Source organism: Gallinula chloropus (genome assembly GCF_964237585.1).
Source record: "Gallinula chloropus genome assembly, chromosome: 4".
Classification (NCBI taxonomy): Eukaryota; Metazoa; Chordata; class Aves; order Gruiformes; family Rallidae; genus Gallinula; species Gallinula chloropus.
In genome coordinates, this window is record NC_140088.1 from 84,436,409 (window position 1) to 84,457,088 (window position 20,680).

The 20,680-nt window shown below is 46.8% G+C and overlaps 1 protein-coding gene across 1 annotated transcript in view; it reads right to left on the reverse strand.

Annotated features, from left to right (window-relative positions):
• ATRN (attractin) overlaps nucleotides 1-18,506 on the reverse strand; it is a 153,841-nt gene extending 135,335 nt beyond the window's left edge. The window contains exon 1 of the mRNA XM_084263364.1: nucleotides 18,130-18,506. Coding sequence (XP_084119490.1) covers nucleotides 18,130-18,491 — 362 coding nt within the window. The 5' untranslated portion in view covers nucleotides 18,492-18,506. The remainder of the gene's footprint in view (nucleotides 1-18,129) is intronic.
• Nucleotides 18,507-20,680: the final 2,174 nt, after the last annotated feature.

The window sequence follows — 20,680 nt, forward strand, 5'->3', positions numbered from 1 at the left end:
CCATTAGTTAAATATTAGGGGTGAGAAAGCAGCAGCTGCCCTAGGTACAGGATGCCCTAGTACTGCCACCCATATAAATGAAGGTTAATGGGCAGTAACACCACAAAAGCAGTAAAGATCAGAAGTGTTTAAACCCTTCCCACCTACTACATAACAAATTAAATGCCAGTTTTCTATTTTTTTTTACCCCCTTCTAAATGGTCTGAAAGGGCTGGTACTTTAAAGACAGAAAAAGCCAGAACTGATAAATATTGAATGCTCAGCATTTAAAAGCTTAACTCGATGCACCTTTTTCTGCTGTGCTCGGTCAACACTTCTAATGCAGAATCCAAAAGTGTTTCATGAACAGCAAACATGCAAAATCCTTGAAAGCAGACAGGGCTCTTCAGCCAAAGACAATTATTAAACTGACCCATCGAGCACAGGACAAGACCTTTCACAATAGCCCTTTTTAACATCAGAGAGCAAACTCTCTACTGGGATGAATCCAGAGGAGACCACAGAGATGATCCAAGGGCTAGAGCACCTCCGCTGTGGAGACAGGCTGAGACGGTTGGAGTGGCTCAGCCTGGAGAAGAGAAGGCTCCAGGGAGACCTCAGAGCCCCTTCCTGTCCCTTAAGGGGCTCCAGAAAAGCTGGAGAGGGACTGGTGACAAGGACAGGCAGGGACTGGACAAGGGGAATGGCCTTCAGCTCCAGGAGGGTGGATGCAGATGAGATGGGAGGCAGAAATCCTTTCTGGGGAGGGTGGGGAGCCCCTGGCACAGGCTGCCCAGAGCAGCTGTGGCTGCCCCTGGATCCCTGGCAGGGTTCAAGGCCAGGCTGGATGGGGCTTTGGGCACCCATAGCTAACAGAGAGTGTCCCTGACCATGGCAGGAGATGGCTCTGAGGTCCCTACCCACCCAAACCATCCTGGGATTGCACAAAACAGGGCAATTTCACTGTTTACACACAATTTGTGAATTAAACCTGGCACAGTTTGCCATTGCTTCCAAACCCCAATGAATTTAGTTCCTATTTGCATGGCAGGTTTACTACCTCAGCGAGACAGAGGATTTCACACCGTTAATGTTGGTTGGCATAATAATCAATAAGTAATTCCCGCACGGAGAGTGCGTAGCAAGAGTCACAGCCCATTCATTTATTACAGCTTTGGTTCAGAGCTGTCTTTTGCCTGTAATCCTCAACATTGCCCTGTATTGAACCGAAAAGCAGACGTTTTCCCATGGGTCTTTCTCCTCTTTTCTCTGGAGACAGAATTATTTCTACATGAGCAGTGCCTTGACTTGTCAACAAGCATATATTGCTCTGCCAAGCGAGTCTCAATACTCCAAAACCTCGTCCGGCCACTAATTCGCCTCAGAGCATTTAGTATCCTGCCTACCCTCATCACACTTCCACATTCAGCAGACACACGGGTGTTGGCAAGTTTCAGTTTTACTGAAATCTCAGTGTAGTGAAGCATTACATAAAAATTACACGTTAGTGCAAACCCACTGCAAGGTGACTAACAAGATCATTTCAGAATTGTAGTAAAAATAATAACTGCTGCACCCAAAGAGGAAAGTTGCAACAAGTGAAAAGTCATTTATGTAAATAAACCTAGGGGAAAGAATTAAAAGAGAGAGTAGTTGTAATTTCAGATGTGCCTCAGTGACATTTTACATCACAGAATCACAAGGTTGGAAAAGACCTTTCAGATCATCAAGTCCAACCATTCCCATCCTAAGTTAAACCAGACCCCTAAGTACCTCAGCTACCCTTTTTTAAACACACCCAGGGAAGGTGACTCAGCCCCTCCCTGGGCAGCCTGTTCCAGCCCCTGACAACTCTTTCAGTAAAAGATTTGTCTCTAATATCTGATCTGCCCCTGCCCTGGCCCAGCTTCTTGCCATCTCCCCTTGTCCCATCTCCTGTCCCCTGGCTGAAGACACCATCGCCCACCTCTCTACACCCTCCCTTCAGGTAGCTGTAGGTGGTGATAAGGTCTCCCCTCAGCCTGCTCTTCTCCAGACTGAACAGCCCCAGCTCCCTCAGCCGCTCCTCACAGGATTTGCCCTCCAGCCCCTTCTCCAGCCTGGTTGCCATTCTCTGGACTCTTTCAATGACTTCAATATCCGTCTATGGAAACATAAACCAGTAACATCTATGATCTCTGTTGCACAGGTTCCTCAATTCCTCACCAATAATTCAACTTCCCACATGCGATTGTATTTGAACTTCCCAAACCATCAAATGTTTAAAAGGTTGGAATTAATGCTTCAATCCTCCAAGCACTTAAGCACATAAACTTTATCCCATGAACAGTGATTATTACTGTCGGATCTGCCACACCAGCGACAGTAACTGAGAGAAAACACTCGCACTTCAAATAACTCACTCACTAGCTAAAAAAATGCCCAAATATTACAACACTGCAATCAATGAAATAAAAGAAAAAAATGGACTTCCTGCTAAATAATTTTATATACAGAAGAGCCCCTGAGACCTCTCATGAGGCCCAGAATAGTGATGTTTCCTCAAACAGCAGTTAAGGGGTTAAATTCAGCTTCGATGGAAAAGCACAGGCAGGTGAGCACATCCAGCTTGCTCCACTGGCAGAAGTTCACCATGCCAGCCAGAACATAAACACATTATTTTGCTTTAATTGTTTCCATTCAGGGCGGTTGTTCTATATTAAGAGCATCACAGACCTTTATATAACTTTTCACATAGTTAAATTTTAGGGGGGTTGGGAGCTTTTTTCCTCTTGGGGACAATACTGACATAGTAAAAATTAGGAAACAGAACTTCCGTATCTGCTCCCAGTCTAAAAAAAAAACCAATCCAACAAAGCCCACCAAACTTTACTGCAATTTAATGGGTTTTAGAAGGGAAGACTGCATGACAAAACATTCTGCAATGATTGGCCTCCAGTCCATAAGGCATGTGAGTAGATGACAGTGTCACTGGGCTGTACAGCATCATTGAACGGCTGCTGCTGAAGTGAATCATCAAACTCTCTGGATTCAACATCAGGACTGGTCTCATCTCAAAAAACATTATTTGTTCCATTTCCTCAGCTCGTGGTGCACGCCTGGACCTCCAGTAATTGAAATAATAGTTTATGTTCAGCATCCGTGAAGTATTGCTCAATGAATACTACTTGTTTCTTACACTGAGGAGAGAAAGAGCTGCAGGAGAGAGCATCTGCTAATCAACAGACATCCAGACCTTAAGAGGAAACGACAACCAAAGCCCCCAAAAATAAGAGCAGAAGACTCCTCCTTTCTAATGGGTGATTAGAAGAAATAACATCTGATCAGAGGGCGATGATATTACCCAGGAGATGCTCGTGACGAGGCTTTTAACCATATTATCATTTTTCTCTCCTTCTCCTCACTGCCTTTTTACTTTGTCTTTCCAAATGCATCACGCTGACAAGTAACAACCATTCAAAGACCAATTACTGTTCCTGGGGTTGAGGGGCTTTTTTTGTAACTTCATCTTAACAGGCTTCCCCTGCAAATCACGGTGAGCGTAACGCCGCGTTGCACAACGTTGTTTCATCCCCGGTCTGTCATTTTATTCACCCCACTTTTCCAGGCTGACAGTGTGCTCTCTCTGTACCCAGGCTCCCCAGTGACGTCAGATGTGATGCAATCAGTGCATATCTGTGCACTCTACCCAGGTCATGAACAAAAATACTAAATCAGGTTCCAGTTCTGACTCCTTACCAAAATAATACTCCCTTTTTAAACTCCACCTGCTTACTTTCAACTGCTTACCTTCAACTGCTGCCCTTTCATGCCTATCGAGAAGGAGCCTGATTAGTTTTATGTCAATAGAAATGACAGAATGGAAGATAAACCTGGTTGTCTGGTTCCTCCAGTTTTCCTGGCTACACCAAAGGTGAAAAGTTCTTTATGTGTCACGTAGTGTAGTCCAGCTTCTCTATTTCAATAATATTCCAGGTGACATCGAATCAAACAGCCTTCCCAAGGCTAGAAAGTATTTATCCGTTACAGATGCCTTCATCCTAAACGATGCTTAAAAAACATCCCCCCCCACATGTATCATTAGCACTCGTGCCAAAGAAATATTGTGTTTAAAATAGCATCACTCACAAATGGCAAACCTACCTGGAAATTTCTGTCTGTCTCCAATCATTCTTTCCCTTAACCTGCACTAAAGCCCCATTTGCTCTCAAGGTCAGATTGATGGGTCTGTAGATATGTGGATCATCTTTCCCACAACTTTTTTTTTTTTTTTTCTTTTTAAATAGACACTGCACATCACTATTCCACAGTCCAAAGACTCAACTAATGTTACTTTCTATGACCAGCTCTTCACCCTCGCTATTTTTAAAACCACTCTTAAAAGATTATGAGCACACCTGCCCAAAGGCAAAATTCAATGATAGTTACACGGAGGAAAGATTTAAAAAGTGAATTAAGGATAGAGAGGATATAACACAAGCTTCTGAAAAATATAACCAAAGCATTAAGGTAATAAGGGAAGCAATGAAAAAGGCAGAAAATTTGATTTCAACCAGCGAACGTGAATCCCATCGGTACAAATTATCAAGACAACGTACAACATGGACTATTTTAGGGGGAACACAATCCAAATGTTATGACTGCGACTCCTACATACTCCCCCGGTACAAATAAGTAATACGATATGTATCCATATGTACCATGCTCTCATTTCCAGCCCTCACGATGAGCTCTCCAGTTTAGCAGTTGGCCTGGGAAAGGAGCTGCATTCTCCAACACACTGGTGTGGAAAACAGCTCTCCAAGACCGGGTTTAGATCGACAAGAGAGATTCCGATTTCATCTCGAGTCTGACAACACCCCCAGCCTCAGCCTACAAGGGCTGTGAAGTACCTACTTGTATGGAATCAATTATGGATCAAAGCAGTTAACCAGTTCATAAATCAATCCTGTAATTCCATGGTGCATTAATTCAGTGCAGAGGGACAGGTCCTACACCCTCCTGCGCTGAAAGTTCATTGAAAACACAGGGAAAAGTCAAGGGTCAAACCATGTCTGGGGGTGGGGTGGGAAGAAAAAAAACCCAACCCAACAACAAATCCAGAACAAACCACATGACAGACAGAGGTTCCCTTTCCCCATTTTCAATCCTCTGCTAACTTCCTGCCCTGAGTTTGCTGTTGATACCACCAAGGTGGCAGAGCAGCATGCTGTACTCTCCTTGGCTCCATCTGCATGCCCCAAGCTCCCGCAGAAGTAGTTCTGATGATGACCCAGAAAAAGGCTGGATGTCACATACTGACCACCAAGGTTTAGTCACCCAAAATACTCAGTGTCCATGTTAGCGAGGTGAACTCTACATACAGTTCCCCAAAAGGCATTTTTAGGGCCCAAGCAGTGTTTAATTTCAAAATACCACACGAGAAGTTTGAGTTTAGTTTACTCTACATGCAAGTGAAGGTCCCAAACAGCATCAGTGCCAGTAAGTGTGTATTTAAGACATTTTATTGTAAAATCAGTAAAACCTCTGCTAAGAGGACTAGGAGAGAGGATACTGTGTATCTTTCATATCACACATATGAAAACTACCTTGGATAACTATTTTGCATTGTTGACCTGGTCTTCTTTTCTCCTTAGCCTCATCCCTTAAACAGGAAATTATCTACTAATGAACATTAAGTGACCTGCACAATAATTATTCGAATAGCACACCTAGGTAATTGGACAGCTTTACCAACAAGTATTTTACACCTAAGAGGTGCAGAGGTGTCTGCCAAAAGAACAACACCCCAAAAAGAAAATTTAGAAGCTAACAACTCCTTTTCACTTCATGCAGAAGTTACACAGCCACAAGATTAATTAGGGCCAAACTTCTCCAGAGTTTGTTTTTAAAGACTTTGTCCAGTGATGAACGTGGACTACCATGGAAAAAAGCTTACAAAGCTCTTAGCTGCAGAGTGATTTCCACGCTTAAGTCATTGGCAGAAAGGAGAACCTCTGTCAAAGAGCCAGACGATCACTGTAGATAGATATATATCTACATGTGTGTGTATATATAATTAAGCCCATTAAAATTATAGCTATCAAGGGGGTTTATTTAACTGGAGATTAAAGGGAAAGCACCTCATGCCAACTCACAGTCCTGACCCGCTGTAAATCTTCAGCCCATCACCAGCCCAGACTCCCAAAGGGCTTCCAACGCTCAGCATGCTTGCTAGCAGCACCTTGTACTGCTCCTAGCAAAAATTAGGAGAACTTAAAAAATTCTCCACAATATTTTTTGGCCTCAAAAGGAGTGACTTGTCCTCTTCAGATATGACAGACACCACAGAAATCATTCATAGTGATTTATCTCCTCCAGTACTGATGAATAGCAGCCTTCATCCAGCTACTTTTTAATTTGTCAGCGTGGATTTGTTGCATCTGGCCACACCGCTCACAGAACTGTTATGCTACAAAACACTACAGGAATCTGAAACTCCAGTTGTGTCCACAACATCCTACAACTTCTCCTAAACTTGACCAGTAAGAATTCCTTCAGCAGACGACAGGAGTTCACTTACTATTTATTGACATTGTTACAGAAAAGGATGAAACCCAAGAGGACCCCATGAAGCCCAGCCAAGAAGCTCTTGGACTTTGGCATATTTTCCCATGTTCATGGCTCCACCATAACTTTAAAACAATAGTAAATGTATAAAAAATTAAAGGGCAAACAGAAATCATGGGGCATGTACACAGCTGCCTCCTACAGAATTTCTTCTTCAAATCCACCTATAAAAGCACGGATTCCCCTTCTAAGGGCTGACCTCTCCTGTTCTCCAGCCTCAACAGAAGAAAAATAATAATAACACTTTTTCAGGAAATGCTATAGAATCAGGGTTGACAAGAGAAGAGGGGAAAAGCTCACTCCACACAAGCTGCAGTGGATCTGCAAAACAACAGGGACCCCTTCCCTGCTCCTCACACATGGCGTGAAGAGAAGCTCTCAAAGCCTTCTTCAAGAGATCCTTCACAGAAACACAGCCAGCTCCTGGAAAGTTGCATAAAGCCTACATGTAGAAAGACATCTTGGGACTGAGAGGGAGAACAAAGGTTAGAAGATGGGAATGGCAGAAGTATTTGCATCAAGACAGTTGTGCATGGCACAGCCTATGTTCTCGGCCCAGTAGCTCAGTTTTTAACTCAGAACAAGATGTGTGAAGTTATATCAACCTAGAAAAAAGGGAAAAGTGGAAAAGCTCCCTCCACCTTCCCTGGGCAAACTTCCACCCAACCATAGTGACTTGCTCTAGAGGATGCTCCTTGTCCTCCACAGCATCAGGTCTCTGGGCCAGCACCACCAGCAGTCCAGCTCCTTCAAGATATTACCAGCTGTGGCAAACCTTGCAGTAAAATCCAGCTCACCGCTGTTCACTGCTGGAGGAGGCCAGGTGTATGATTTTACAGGGTAAGCCACTATGCCTTCATGTCTGCACTCACATTTTACTGGGTTTCTGTCCTAGCTGCCTTGAGATGCTGAGTTTTTGAAGGCTGGGAGTAGAGCAGAGGATGTCATATTCAGCACGGCGTCTCATCTCATGCATCCTCTCATACATATACATCTTGTGCTGAAAACAAGCAAACCTCAGGCACAAAAGCTATTCTGATGCCATGACCAGCTTTGATCAGATAACATGATTTCCACAGAGGGCTTTTTTTTTTCCCTTTTAATTCCACATGACAAATTCCTGTCAGCACCAAATAGTGAAACTAAGATCACATTTAAACTTCATCACTTTTAACACACAATATCCTTTTTCATAAGACTCAGTGAAGATGATTTAGGCATATTTATAGTAACAGTAACCACGTTTTTTTCTGTAGGACAGTATTGCTCTCAGAATAGACAAGCTGGGTATCAGTTGCCATGCAAAACTGCCATGGAAGTATGGATTCTTAACCCCCAAATCCCTATATTAAAGATTATCTGGTGATGATGCCATTTCAAACATATAAATAATTTCTTCTTTTTTCACAGAGAAACCAGCCCAAGAAGATCAGATGATGAACTGTATTTCTGATTGACTCCCAAAGCTGCATGGTCATTTATTGTCAAGGGAATCTCACCCTATGAATACTATGGCTACACCCCTATCTTCTTCAGAGTAAAACACAGATAAACTGGTACCTAAGAGTTTTGGCAGAACTGGAGAGAGGGAAACCAAACCAAACCAAACAAGCAACGCTAGTTGTAACAGCATCCTTTTCTTTCAGGGGACAACTTGACAGCAATACAAAAAATTAGTATCTTTGCTTAAAAAGACAATTCCAGGAAATGCAGAGAAAGAAGAAAAGCTACCAGAACACATTGCACCTCCTTTGCAGCCAGCACTAAGCAAGGGGAAGCCAACGTTTTGCTACCCATAAGCCTTGTTATAGCCGAACAAAGCCCTGCAGAGATCCCAATGTGTGCGGCCACCCGCCCTTCCTCCACCCCTGGATTGGCACGAGCACATCCTTACAGGGGCACAAGCTCTCCCTCTCCTACCCAGCTCTGGTTCAAACCCTGAGTGCCAATACTGCGGTGTCCCCCAGCTGAGGACACACACAGCCACTCAGGAACAGGGCTCAGAAGGAGGTCAGGAGGACAAACCCCCACCCGCTGTGGTCTCAACTGCAGACACGTTTTGGGAAAAATAACATGCAGTTTTTAAAACCAACCAGTGTGTTAACCTTGGGGAGTTCTTCATTGTGTCATTCCCTTCGCCTTTTCTGGCCTGAAGTCCCCTCACAGGCTTTTTATTCTTCCTTAGGTACCGTTAGGGAAGTGACAGGCTATGAAGTCACTAAAGCTACACCAGCTCCGACACACGTTCTGGTTTTCCACCAGAAATCTGAATCCCCCTTCTTTCACATTCAAACACCAAACCCTCCTAGAAGTTCTTATTGTGCCATCCAGCAATTATGCACCTACTGAGACAATGTTAGCCCAGAAATCCTCCCCAGTTCAGGTTCCTGAGAACAGCTCCAAACTATCCAAGAACTACTATTTTCCCTTGACTATGTTTTACATAGCTCAGAGTTTTCTTTGGGTTCACCATATAAATTTCAGCAAGTTAACAGAATATCAGCAATATCCACTAGGAAAAAAAGGAAAGGAAAAAAAGAAGATTTTCAGCAACATTAGAATGGATGCTTTAGGAAAAAAAATGTGCATAGGCGGGAAGTCAAGTTCTGTTTTTGACTTTGAACCACTTCAACACCTCCTCAAAATGATTCATGCACCAAAAGTTGAACGAGGGCATATTGAAACACCCATTACCATACCCAAAATGAAAACCACTGACTTGAAAGAATCGCTGCAACCTGTGCTTGTGAGAAACAGACACCAACTGACCCAAATTTAAAGATCTGCCTGTTATGTGTTTGGAGGCAATAAATCTATCAGTTAGCAGAAGTGCACTAACATACTGTCAAGCAAGCAGGCAGCGACTATAAATAAAGGCATCTGGAAATACAGAGTGTATCTTGTACAACAATAAATTTCATTCCACATTTTTCAACAAAAACACAAGCAACTGACCACACAGTTATGCCTGTTCCTCACTTCTGAAAAAAAAAAACAGAAATCACAGAACCATCAGCCATCTCCAAAGTAATTATTTCCCAATACACTATTTGCAATTCAATACTTCTCTTCCAGAGGAACAGCAACTTTGATGTCTGTTCACAGTTCAGATACAGCAGAATATTACTTTCAAGGACAGAAGATCTCCATGGGAAATTACACAGGAGTTTTCCCTGAATATTTTCTTGTAAGACTGGCCTGCAGAGTCAGCATTTCAAGCCTGTACTACTTTGCATCTCGGATCTTGCACTGGCTAGAAGTCTTTTTTTTCTTGGCCTTGCCTTTGCTGATTCCACACCAGATCAAGGTGTGTAACAAAGGCAGAGGTAGCAAGCGCTGAAATTGCTATGAAATTCATGTGACACCCTCCCCTCTGCATTAATAGGGTATCAGTTGGGGAAATTAATCATTAAACAGGCAGGTGCACAACTTTGGCAGGAAGCATGCTGCACGTTGCTACAAAAAACCCCCTCCCAGAGCCATCTTGAAAAGTTTATTGTAGAAGAACTCAAACATGCTCTCAATTCTAACAAGCACTGAAATCCAAAAATTGTGCACAGGGTTAACCTCAATCATAGAATTTCTCTAGATAAGGCAATTACATTCAAAATATCTGGCACCAGTAGCACAATACCAACACTTAGAGCATTACAAAACTGTGAAAGGAAGGATATGACACATGAACAAAGACACTGGAGGGGGAAAAAAAAAAGCCCCAAAACAAAACCCACTCAATACACAGCTACATGCTGTACCAGCAGCAGCTCACCAAAGCTAAATGCACTAGAGGTGCAAGCTATTTTTTTTTCCACAGCAATACTAATGACTGGAAAATAGCAGGGATGAAACCCACCACAGCTTTAAAAGCAGAGTAATTGAAGACACAGTTATTTCACTCCACAATGAAATAATATTAAATCCAACCAATTTTTTTATGAATGGAAAAAAAAAAAACCCAACCAGTTCTCACCTTCTGTATTTGAGTTCATAAAAAGAGTTTACAGAAAAATGCTAGTTTGTCTGTGCCAAGCTTCTTAGACTTTGAGAGTCAAGCAGCACCTTGGAGACAGGTGTTAAATTTTTATGCAGCACAAACACTGACTAATAACAAAGTGTTCAAAAGGGTGTTTTCCTCAGGTAGCCTTCCCTACTTTCTGTCCTTTCAGATTACAGAAACTAGCAAAGAAAAAAAAAAATCAAGGTTTCTGAAAAACAGGAAATAGAAGACAAATAATAGAAAACCCGGGCTTTTCACAGAGTCTCCACAGAAAGCTGAGTGGCACTGGTAAAAGGCATTACAGATAATTTTCACCCATCACAGGACATGTAACACTCTGCACCTGCACTAAGCAACAATCCCTATTTGAATTTTTGCAGCAAGCAGTAAGTGCATCCAAGACAACACTACTTCTTCTGCAGCTATATGCTCAGCAGGCATGGCAGGAGAATTTTTTTAAAAGAATGAAAGAAAATACAGCTTACACCTTGGAAAACCCCTTGGTTTAAAGACCCAGCTCACCTCCTCTAGCCTGGTCTCCCTTACACCAGCTTAATTCCACTTTTGCATTTTCAGAGAGCTGAACATTCTGAATCTGACGATACCACAGGAAATCTGTTTCACCAAACCAAGCCACAGGCAGTACCAGGGATGCTAACTAGATCCTGGAGCCTCCTAGAACTCTTTCATACAATCTGATTTAGAGATCAGCTGCCCTTCTTTAACAGCAACATTGCTCAGCCAATCAATAAAACAATTTAATTCTCCTTCACCAGGCAAGATGCACCAAAAGGCTATTACCAGCCCAAAACTCTGAGCCCATTTTCTTTAAAGCATTATGCTAACACCCTCCCCCCTTTCTGACACACCAAATTTAGCTTATCACATTTTCACATGAAGACCTTTCAGTGTGCAATTAAGGACTCTTACCATCCCTAACGATTTCATGACTCTGCAATCAGGGTAGAGCCTTTCTGTTTTGAGAATCCCAAGGATTTTGGGTAACCCCAAGTCAAAACCATGCCCTGAACTATATACATGCAGCACATCCACTGAAACCCCCAGAGCAACCTGTGCCACCATTAAATAAATATTTTAAGCTAAGGGAGGGAAGGACATTAGTGACAGTCTCAAGTAGACTCTCAAGGAACTCCATGTGGATCAGCCACAAACAAAAGCAAGGGAACAAAAGCAGGAAACAAAAAGCAAACATCATTACTGGTGTAGTATTTCAAACTAAATGAGTATTTGATTCAAAGCCATGCACAAAAGCAAATTATCATCTCTGTTCTGAGCTGTAAAACTGATTATCAAATTTTCCAGCCCTGCTTTCAAGACACTGCAGTGGTTACACTGGCAGATGTTAGCACATGGCTGTACAAGAACAAAGTACTGCAATAAAGCCCTTGCAGTCCTTCTTGGGGAGAATTCCAGCTTGTAGCATCTCGCTTCTCCAACTAATCCACTCTACCTGCAAAATTACCTAACTCTCAATCCCAGCTTCTGCATTTTTGACTTCTTTTCACTATGCTTTAGAAGATGTGATTTAAGAGCTCCTAAAGAACTGCTTGCTGAGAACATTTTGAGTGGAGGAGAATTAGAAAAACCCAGCAAAGCTCTACCAGATCAAGAAGCTAATTCCAAGCGCTGGGCTTGGAACTTCAAATTGGAAAAAATTCTTCAAGGAAACTGATTGTTTAAGAAAAGAGAGCCCAGGGGTATCACAAATTAATGCAATAATACAACAGTTTGGTCAGCAGCAGCATTATCTCAATGTATAGAGGATTTTCAGCGTGGATCTTCACAGATGCTTGTGTTAGGCGCAGTAAGCTCACGGTTTTAAATCTGGTTGCTCACAAAAGCTTCAGAGGAACAAGCCAGGGCAGTGAAATCCATCACATGCATTCCAAATGTTATTGAACTTTATCAGGAAGCACGACAAAAGCATTGCTGGGCCTAGTTCTTTTGAAAGCTTTAAAATAGAAGAGAGAAAGAAGCCATTTCTGTGAAAACAGCACTAACTTCAGTCATTTGTTGGTGTTTCAATGGAAATCATTTATGTCACATGTAAATTAACTGTGATGGTAATGAACACCCAGTTGGACGTGAGCTTACTCTGGAGCCATGATGGAAGAAGCAACTGAGACTGTGAAATAATGGAAAAATCCAGAGCAGGGTCAGGCAACTTCTGCTAAGCTGGCTCAGGCAGCTATTCCCTGATACTCACACAGCCTCAGAGAAAGGAGACAGAAACACCTTTCGCCCTGACCACGGCACAAGAGGAGGCGTTTGCAATGAAGTCTGAGGCAGCGATAACGCTCCTGGAACTGGGAGGCAGAGCAAAGTTATCCTCTACCTCTGCTGCTCCTGCAGGTCTCAACGACAGCAGCTGGATGCTCCTCACTCCCCTCTCTCTCACAGGCTGAAACCATGAGCTGTTCAATAACTCCAATAACTCACGCTCCAACGGTGAGGACGTTTGAAGTCCACGTAGCTGAGGTGACAGGAAGGCTTTAGCACGCACCACGCTGTCTCACTGCTCTGAATTCCCCCACTACTGACTCCTTGCTATAAAGCAAGACTGAAAAGTCATGGTTAAGAAGTGAGCTTATTGCAAACATTAACAAAACCTCACACAAGTCAAATATTTATGCTGGCCATTCAGTGGAAGGCAAAGAGCACAGATGATCTCAGATATTTCAGAAATACTGAATTACTTCACGGATGAATTTGTGTTCTTAAAACAGCCCTAGTAAAGAATCAGACTGTCCAATAAAACAGTGACAGTGGCAATAAACCTGTGAGAATTCCAATGAAATATTACCCCTGAGTTTCCCTCTCAATGAGCAGAGCATTTAAATTTATGTATAGATAGAAATATAGAGATGCATATGCATAGATACACACACACACACACCTCGTAGCAAAATTATAAATCCAGAGCTGGAAATAGTAAGAACTAAATAAAAGCCCATAAAGGTTCTTTTTTTTTTTTCCCCAGTGTATTCTTTAAAATTGATAATGCTTAAATATTTCCCACTTGAATGGCTTATTCTTTTATTACCCTTGCACAGCATTTGAGTGAGCCTTTCACACAGCAACAGGGAAGAGAGAAATCATTTCAAAGCACGCTAATGTACTAATGAAAAGAAACAGAATGGGGATCGGGCACAAATGCAGCACCCAAATCTAATTTGAGCACTTAAACCGATTTGATTCAAATTGCCAACATCCTTAGATATATTAAGCGGTTTCCTGACTTTCCTCAAGCTTCAAACTGCATCAAGTAGGGTTGTTTTTTTTCCATGACAATGGTTTTGTACACCAGGGTTTGATCCAAATTCCCCATCCATTGAAGAATGGGAGCAGCGATGGTTCTTTGCTAGCTAACAACTCTCTCAGGTTATGATTTACCCAAATCTTCTAGAGATAAAAATCCTCTTCACTGTAAAATTCTTTGGCCAAGGAAACTCTTCTTACCATCAACTCCTTCACAATGTTCAATCAGCAGCCCCTAACTGCCTCTGTTACATTAATAAAAAGAAGGTTTAAAGGATACACTGTTTTTTTCTTTCTCTACAACTGTCACAATGCATTGTGAAGCACTGCTTAGCATTTTCCATCTCCCACCTCCAAAACCCCTCAGTGTATTACCATGGAAAGGGAAACAGTGTCTTTACACACAAAAAGCAGTTTTCTGGTATCACTTGGTGTTCAATTATATAGTCAAAATATAGTCTGTTCATATTTTCAGCTACAATCACACATCACATCACCCATCAGCGTGCCTATATACACTATTCACACACAATTACTGTTAGAGAAACCAAGTACCACCCTGAATTTGTTAATCCAATCCACAATCTCTGACCAATAAATCTATGTAAAACAGCAGTCACTTCTCAACCTGTGCTTCACCCTCCTCAGCAGCCCTTGTCTGTCTCCTCCTGGGGCAGCCAGCTGAGACAATTCAACATCAGCAGGACAGGGGGTTGTGTCACTGAGCTACAAAAGGTGCTTTGAAGGAGCCACAGTCTCCAAGCTTCCAGCACCCTTTTGACTGTACAACACCCAGCCCTGGCCAGTTCACTCTGAGTTTGGTGCTCCTGACCTCCCACTGTTCAAAACCATTGTGTCCAGCATGCTGCTGCAGCTCTGCAACTTGGGAGATCTCTCATCCCTCCAGCAGTCCTCTCCTGCCTGGACTACAGCATCTTGAAGCCACTGGCCTGCAGCAGACTCCAGTCAGCACAGAAACCCACTGGAGGTTTGTACAGACATAGAAAAGACAAGCACATCAGGCACATCCTCTATTTTCTACTCCAGCTTCCTATAAACCCAAGACCCTGGGTCTTTAATGAAATCAAGTGTCTGGTTCCACACCTTAAAGCCAGTCACCTGAAGTTGCTCACACCTCAGTTTTCTACCCTCCTGACAAGAGCAGGACTGGTCTGTGCAGCGCTCAGCGTTTTCTCAGGGACCATTCCTACAGCCAAGAAGGATCACTACCAAACCCACCTGCAGGTGCACTTCCACTATGCTGCCTTCTTCTTTAAGAAACACACCACACACGCCAAATAAACCAACCCAACACACTTCCACTCTCCATCAATAACGTGCTGCCCACAATCTCCCCCCTTTTGTGGGTTGGGTGAGACAAGCAGGAAAACAGTCCACCTCAGGTTTGTTACCTATCTGCCTCCCTACAGTCTAAACAAACAGACCTTCCCAGTGAAGAAGGTAAGTAGAAAGAACATCAGCAGGTGGCAACATGAAGTTACAATGCTCCTTCCTCGCTGCTAACGCAGGAGGATGTGAGGGATTATGAAGCACAGGTTGTATCATGACAACCCCAGTGTTCAAAGGAAACAAAAAAAGTCAAGGCCACAAATACAGTCATCATATATATATATACATAGATAAGGATGGGAAGATCAACATGCCAAATTTAATTACATTTCTCCTTCAAGCAGATAAGTATGTGGAATATACCACACTCAGAAAACAACTTTCACTTGCCCTTCTATTTCCACTTTGCACCTACAGCATCTAATAACACATGGAGCATTTTTTTCTTGACAACCACACAGCAAAAAATCAAGCAGCAGAACAACCCTGCAGTGCCACTTCTGACAGGAGACAGAGTGAGCCCAAGGCATGTGGAAGTTGTGACTGAAAAGCTCTAAACACTGATAAAACCACTTGTTTGCATTTCTCAGAGCTCAGCGCTTAAAAATGTTACAAGGAACTTCAACCCACTAATAAATAAATGAGGTGAATAAAACACCTAGAGAAAAAAAAAAACAAAAACTATGCATTATATTTTTAGACAAGATTTTAGACCGGAATTGGCTGTGAAAAAGAAACAAGAAGCTTTACTAAAACAGAAGAGGCTACAGAAAAAAAACCAAGAACACAACAGCTAGCAGTGGATAGATACCAATCTACCAATTCTTTTATCATCAGCAGTACCAGTTTCGCCATTCAGAAAAGAAGCCTCTGCCTTTATTCAAATCTAGTCCCCATAAAATGACCAACATCCAAAACTGCAAGTAAAGTAATGGGTCAGTTGCTGTTTTGCAGTGTTTGGCAATATTCTCTCTCAGCTAAAGGAAAAAAAAATCTTATGGCAGAAAATACTTTTTAAAAAGCAAGCTTTTCACTACAGGGCTTGCCTAGCCTGGCATGGTTTCCACACAAAACCCCTTTGAAATCAGCTGCATCACACACCCATCTACAGGCTGTCAAAAAAATACAAGTTAAAAAAAAAAACACCAGAAACCACAACTCCTAAAACACACAGAGTGGTTTTCCTCAACGGGTCCAGGTTACTCCCCTTTCCTCAGATCAACAGGGAGCACCGTGTAAGGATGCTCCCCATAAGGAGCTCCCCAAGAAAGCAGTTCCTGTCTAGAATAATCATCCTTTTTCATTTCCTTCTTTTCCAAGGATCAGCCCTGCCCAGGGTATTCACCTAACAGGCACACACGGTGGCTCACGCTGCCACAGCTGATAACCAGCTTACCAAACCCCCTTCCACTGAAAACTAAGCTCATGTAGAGAAACCAGGGTGCATTTCCAGCCTACTCCCAGAAGATTTACCATTTTTCATCCTATGGGATAGATTTCAGACACACAACCCAACCAAATATCCCACCACCACCAGAACTGGCCACCAGTGCAGGCAATGAGCTTCCCAGCGTCACAAAGCCCAAAGAACACCTTTTTCCTGTGCAGACACCCCTTACACACACACACAGAGCCCAGAAAAGCACAGAGCAGGAGGGCAAGGAGAGGGGAGCTCCATCCCCCTGCCCAGAACCATTGTTTAGCTTTTCCTTCTCAAAAAAATTAATTAAGAGAAGATCCTGACCAGAAGCAGGACCCTCACACCACCCTGTCCTATTTGGTCCCCCTCCAGCTGCTGAGCTCTGGCTTTGTCCCCCAGCCAACCCGTGAGCATCCCTCCCCATTGTTAATCCCTGTGTCCCCCCAAGAGCCAGCACCACCCTACACGAACTTCTGTACCTCCCCACAAGCCAACCACCCCCCTGAAGACACCTGCTTCTCTCACCTAGCACACACCTCTCATGAATTCACCCTCAACCAAAACCAACACCTTCTTACCCACCCCAACACCCTTATGGCCTCCACCCAGCCCCAATACCCACTCGCACACCTTTCCTCTCCCACTCCAACCTCCTCCCAGACGGATCCAGTCCCCTACAACTACACCCCTGCTCCTGTGCAGCCCCAGCCCCTTAGAGCCACGACTGATCCCCTATGTGTAACCACCACAACCAACCCCCAAACCACTGTCCCCACAGAGGTGCCTCGGTGCAGAACAAGCGCCCTGCACCCACCAACCGCTGCCACACCAAGCAGCACTCACTGGAGCACCCAGCACCCACATCCCGGTAGACCCAGACCTCCCCCACAGCCCTTGCAGACCTCTAAACCCAGCCCTATGCACTCTCGGTCCACCCCACACATCCTCCCGTCAGCCCTCAAGTCCCACGCCTCTCCTTCCACACCCAAACCTCTGTTGTCCCCCTGCCCGGCTCACACCCGGCCCTTTCCACCCGGCCCTTTCCACCCCACCCGCCCTATCAGCCCCTCACGCCCCTCTTGCCCTCAGACAGGCCCCTACACAAGCTCCAGCCGGGCCACCCAGCCCCCTCAACACGCTCCCGCCCAGCCTCTGCCCTCACCTGCCCCCCCCCCCCCACGCCCCCGGCCCCGCTGCCCCGAGAGGCCTCAACCGCGGAGCCCCCCCCACCCCTTACGAGGCGCCAGCCGCGCTTCTCCCACCCGCCTCCCTATCGCCCCCGGGGCCACCAAGGCGCCGCGGCCCCCGCCGTCCGCCCCCTGCCCAGCCCCTCGCACCCACACCCGCCCCCCCGGACCCCCAGAGCTGCCCCCGCCCACTCCCCTCCCGTACCCCAACCGGCCCCTCACACCCAGGGCCGTCCCGTCCCTAAACACCCCCGATTCCCCCCTCCCCACACACCCCCCGTCCCCCCCACCGCCTCCAGCGGGCTCACCTGAAGCGCCCCCCGCAGTGCTGGCACTGGTCGCCCACCCAGCCGGGCTGGCACTCGCACTGCCCGCTGGCCGGCTGGCACCGCCCGCCGTTGGCGCACGGCTTGTCGCATTCCTTCCCCGCCGCCGCCGCCGCCACCTCCTCGGCGGCAGCGGCGGCAGCGGCGGGCCCCAGCCCCGGCAGCGCCGGCATCAACAAGAGCAGCAACGCCAAGAGGAGCCGCCGCGGCGGAGGCCTCCCGCCCCGCCAGCCCGGGCCCCGCCGCGCCGCGCGCTCCCGCGCCATCTGCTGCTGCTGCTGCCGCCGCCGCCGCCGCCGACTCCGGGAGGGGCGGCCGGGGGGCGGCGGGACAACGCGGACCATCCGCCGCGGCGCCTCCCGGGACGGTGGCCGGCGAGGGGGGCTTCCGCCGCTCCCGCTACGGTGGCCGCGAAGGGGGGGGGCGGGGAGGCTGGAGGTGGTGGAGGAGCGGGGCGGGGGGGGAGGGGGGAGGGAAGACACAGACGCGGGGCGACGAGCGCGCAACAGCCAGGCGGCGGCGCTGGGCCGCGGCCGATGACGTCACCGCAACGCCGGCCACTGGCAGCGGGGCTTCCCCTCCCCCCCCCCCCCCCCCCCCTCCTCCTCCTCCTCCTCCTCCTCCTCCTCCTCCTCCTGCTGTCAGCCGGTGGGGCTGCGGCGTGCGGAGCGCGGCCCGGCGCTGGGCCCCTCCGGCTGCCTGCCGGCCCCGGCGCGGGGTGTGCGCCCCCTCCCCGGCTGCCCCTGGGCCGAGCCCCCTCAGAATGGGGGTTGGCCCCACCCCCCCCCCCAACCCCCGGTCCCGCCTCTCCAGCCGCCCCACAAACCTGCCCTGAAAGCAGCCGTGGGCAGCGGGGAGACCCGGGGTTGGGGGGTTGGGGACGGGCACTGAGGTGCGTGGGAGGCCCGGAGGCTGAAGAGGGGGAGAAGGAGTGAGAAGGCTGGGTTTGGGCGGCGGGTGTGCCACTCTGGGCTCCCTGCTCGCCCCACCGGCCCCGGCGCGCTGGGGGCTTGAGCGAGGAGAGGGCCTTGCTGCTCCACGGGGGTCTCCATTGCCCTGCAGCAATGGGCCGCTAAGGTCACAGAGTGCGGAGGGTTGGTGTGCTGCAGGGGAAGGGTGCTGCGTCCTGCGGCTGGGAATGGGGGTGCTTAGAAAGCTGGAGTTCACTGATTTATAAATTCGTAGGCAGGTGCTGCCAATGACCCCTGGAGATCATGTAGTCCAACCTCCCTGCTAAAGCGGGATCACCTTGAACAGGCTGTGCAGGATCATGTCCAGGCAGGATTTGAATCTCCCCAGAGATGGAGACTGCACAACCTCTCTGGGCAGCCTGTCCCAGGGCCCAGGCACCAGCAGAGTGAAGAAGTTTTTTGATGTGCTCCAGTTTGCACCCATTGCCCCTTGTCCTGTCACTGGGCACCACTGAGAAGAGTCTGGCCCCTTCCTCTAGCCACCCACCTTTATAAACATTAATCACATCCCCTCTCAGCCTTCTCCAGGCTAAAGAGCCCCAGCTCTCTCAGCCTCTCCTCACATGAGCGATGCTCCAGTGCCTCATCATCCTCGTACCCTCCGCTGGACTCTCTCCAGTAGCTCCCCAACACTCTTGAACTGGAGAACCCAGCACTGCACACAACAGCTGTGGTTTCAGCAGGGCAGAGCAGAGGGGGAGGAGAATGTCCCTCTACCTGCTGGCCTTGCTCTTCTCAACCACACACAGGTCCCATCAGCCTCTTGGCCACAAGGACACACTCCTGGTCTTGGAGAGCTTCTTGTCCTTCAGGACTCCCAGGTCCTACTCCACAGCGCTGCTTCCCAGCAGGCCAGACCCTAGCCTGTACTGGTGCCTGGGGTTACTCCTGCTTGGGGGCAGGACCCTACACTTGCCCTTACTGAATTTCATCAGGTTCCTCTTCGCCCAGTTCTCCAGCCTGTCCAGATCTCGCTGTGTGGCAGTGCAGCCTTTTGGTGTGTTGGCCACTCCTCCCAGTCTCCTACTTACTGTCAGCAGACTCGCTGGGGGTACAATCTGTCCCCTGCCCAGGTCATTGATGAATATGTCCAACAAGGCCGGACCCAGCACTGACCCCTTGGGGCACACCACTGCCTACAGGCCTCCAACTGCACTCTGCACCACTGATCACAACCCTCTGGGCTCTGCCATCAGCCTGTTCTCAGCCCATCTCACTGCCTGGAGTTGTTTGGCCCCGAGTTGTTTGTGCCCAGGTTGTGCTTTGGGGTTTGCCAAGTAACAGCTTGGTTAGTGCTGAGATCTGCCATCGCTGGGTCTGCCTTAAGCAAAATAAGAGTCTGTGCACGAAAAACCCAAGCTCACCAGCATGGGATGTTTGTCATCACTTGGTAGCACAGGTTTCCTGTTTAAAATCGGTGCAATCCATCCATCTTGTTATTTGTGTAAGCAAGAAAACAGGTATCTGCAAAAAGGGACACCTTCCTACCCTGCAAAACAAGGCAAGCTAGTGCTCTGCAAGGATTTCTGGGCCTTCATTGGTAACAGCAGAGGAGTGAGGTA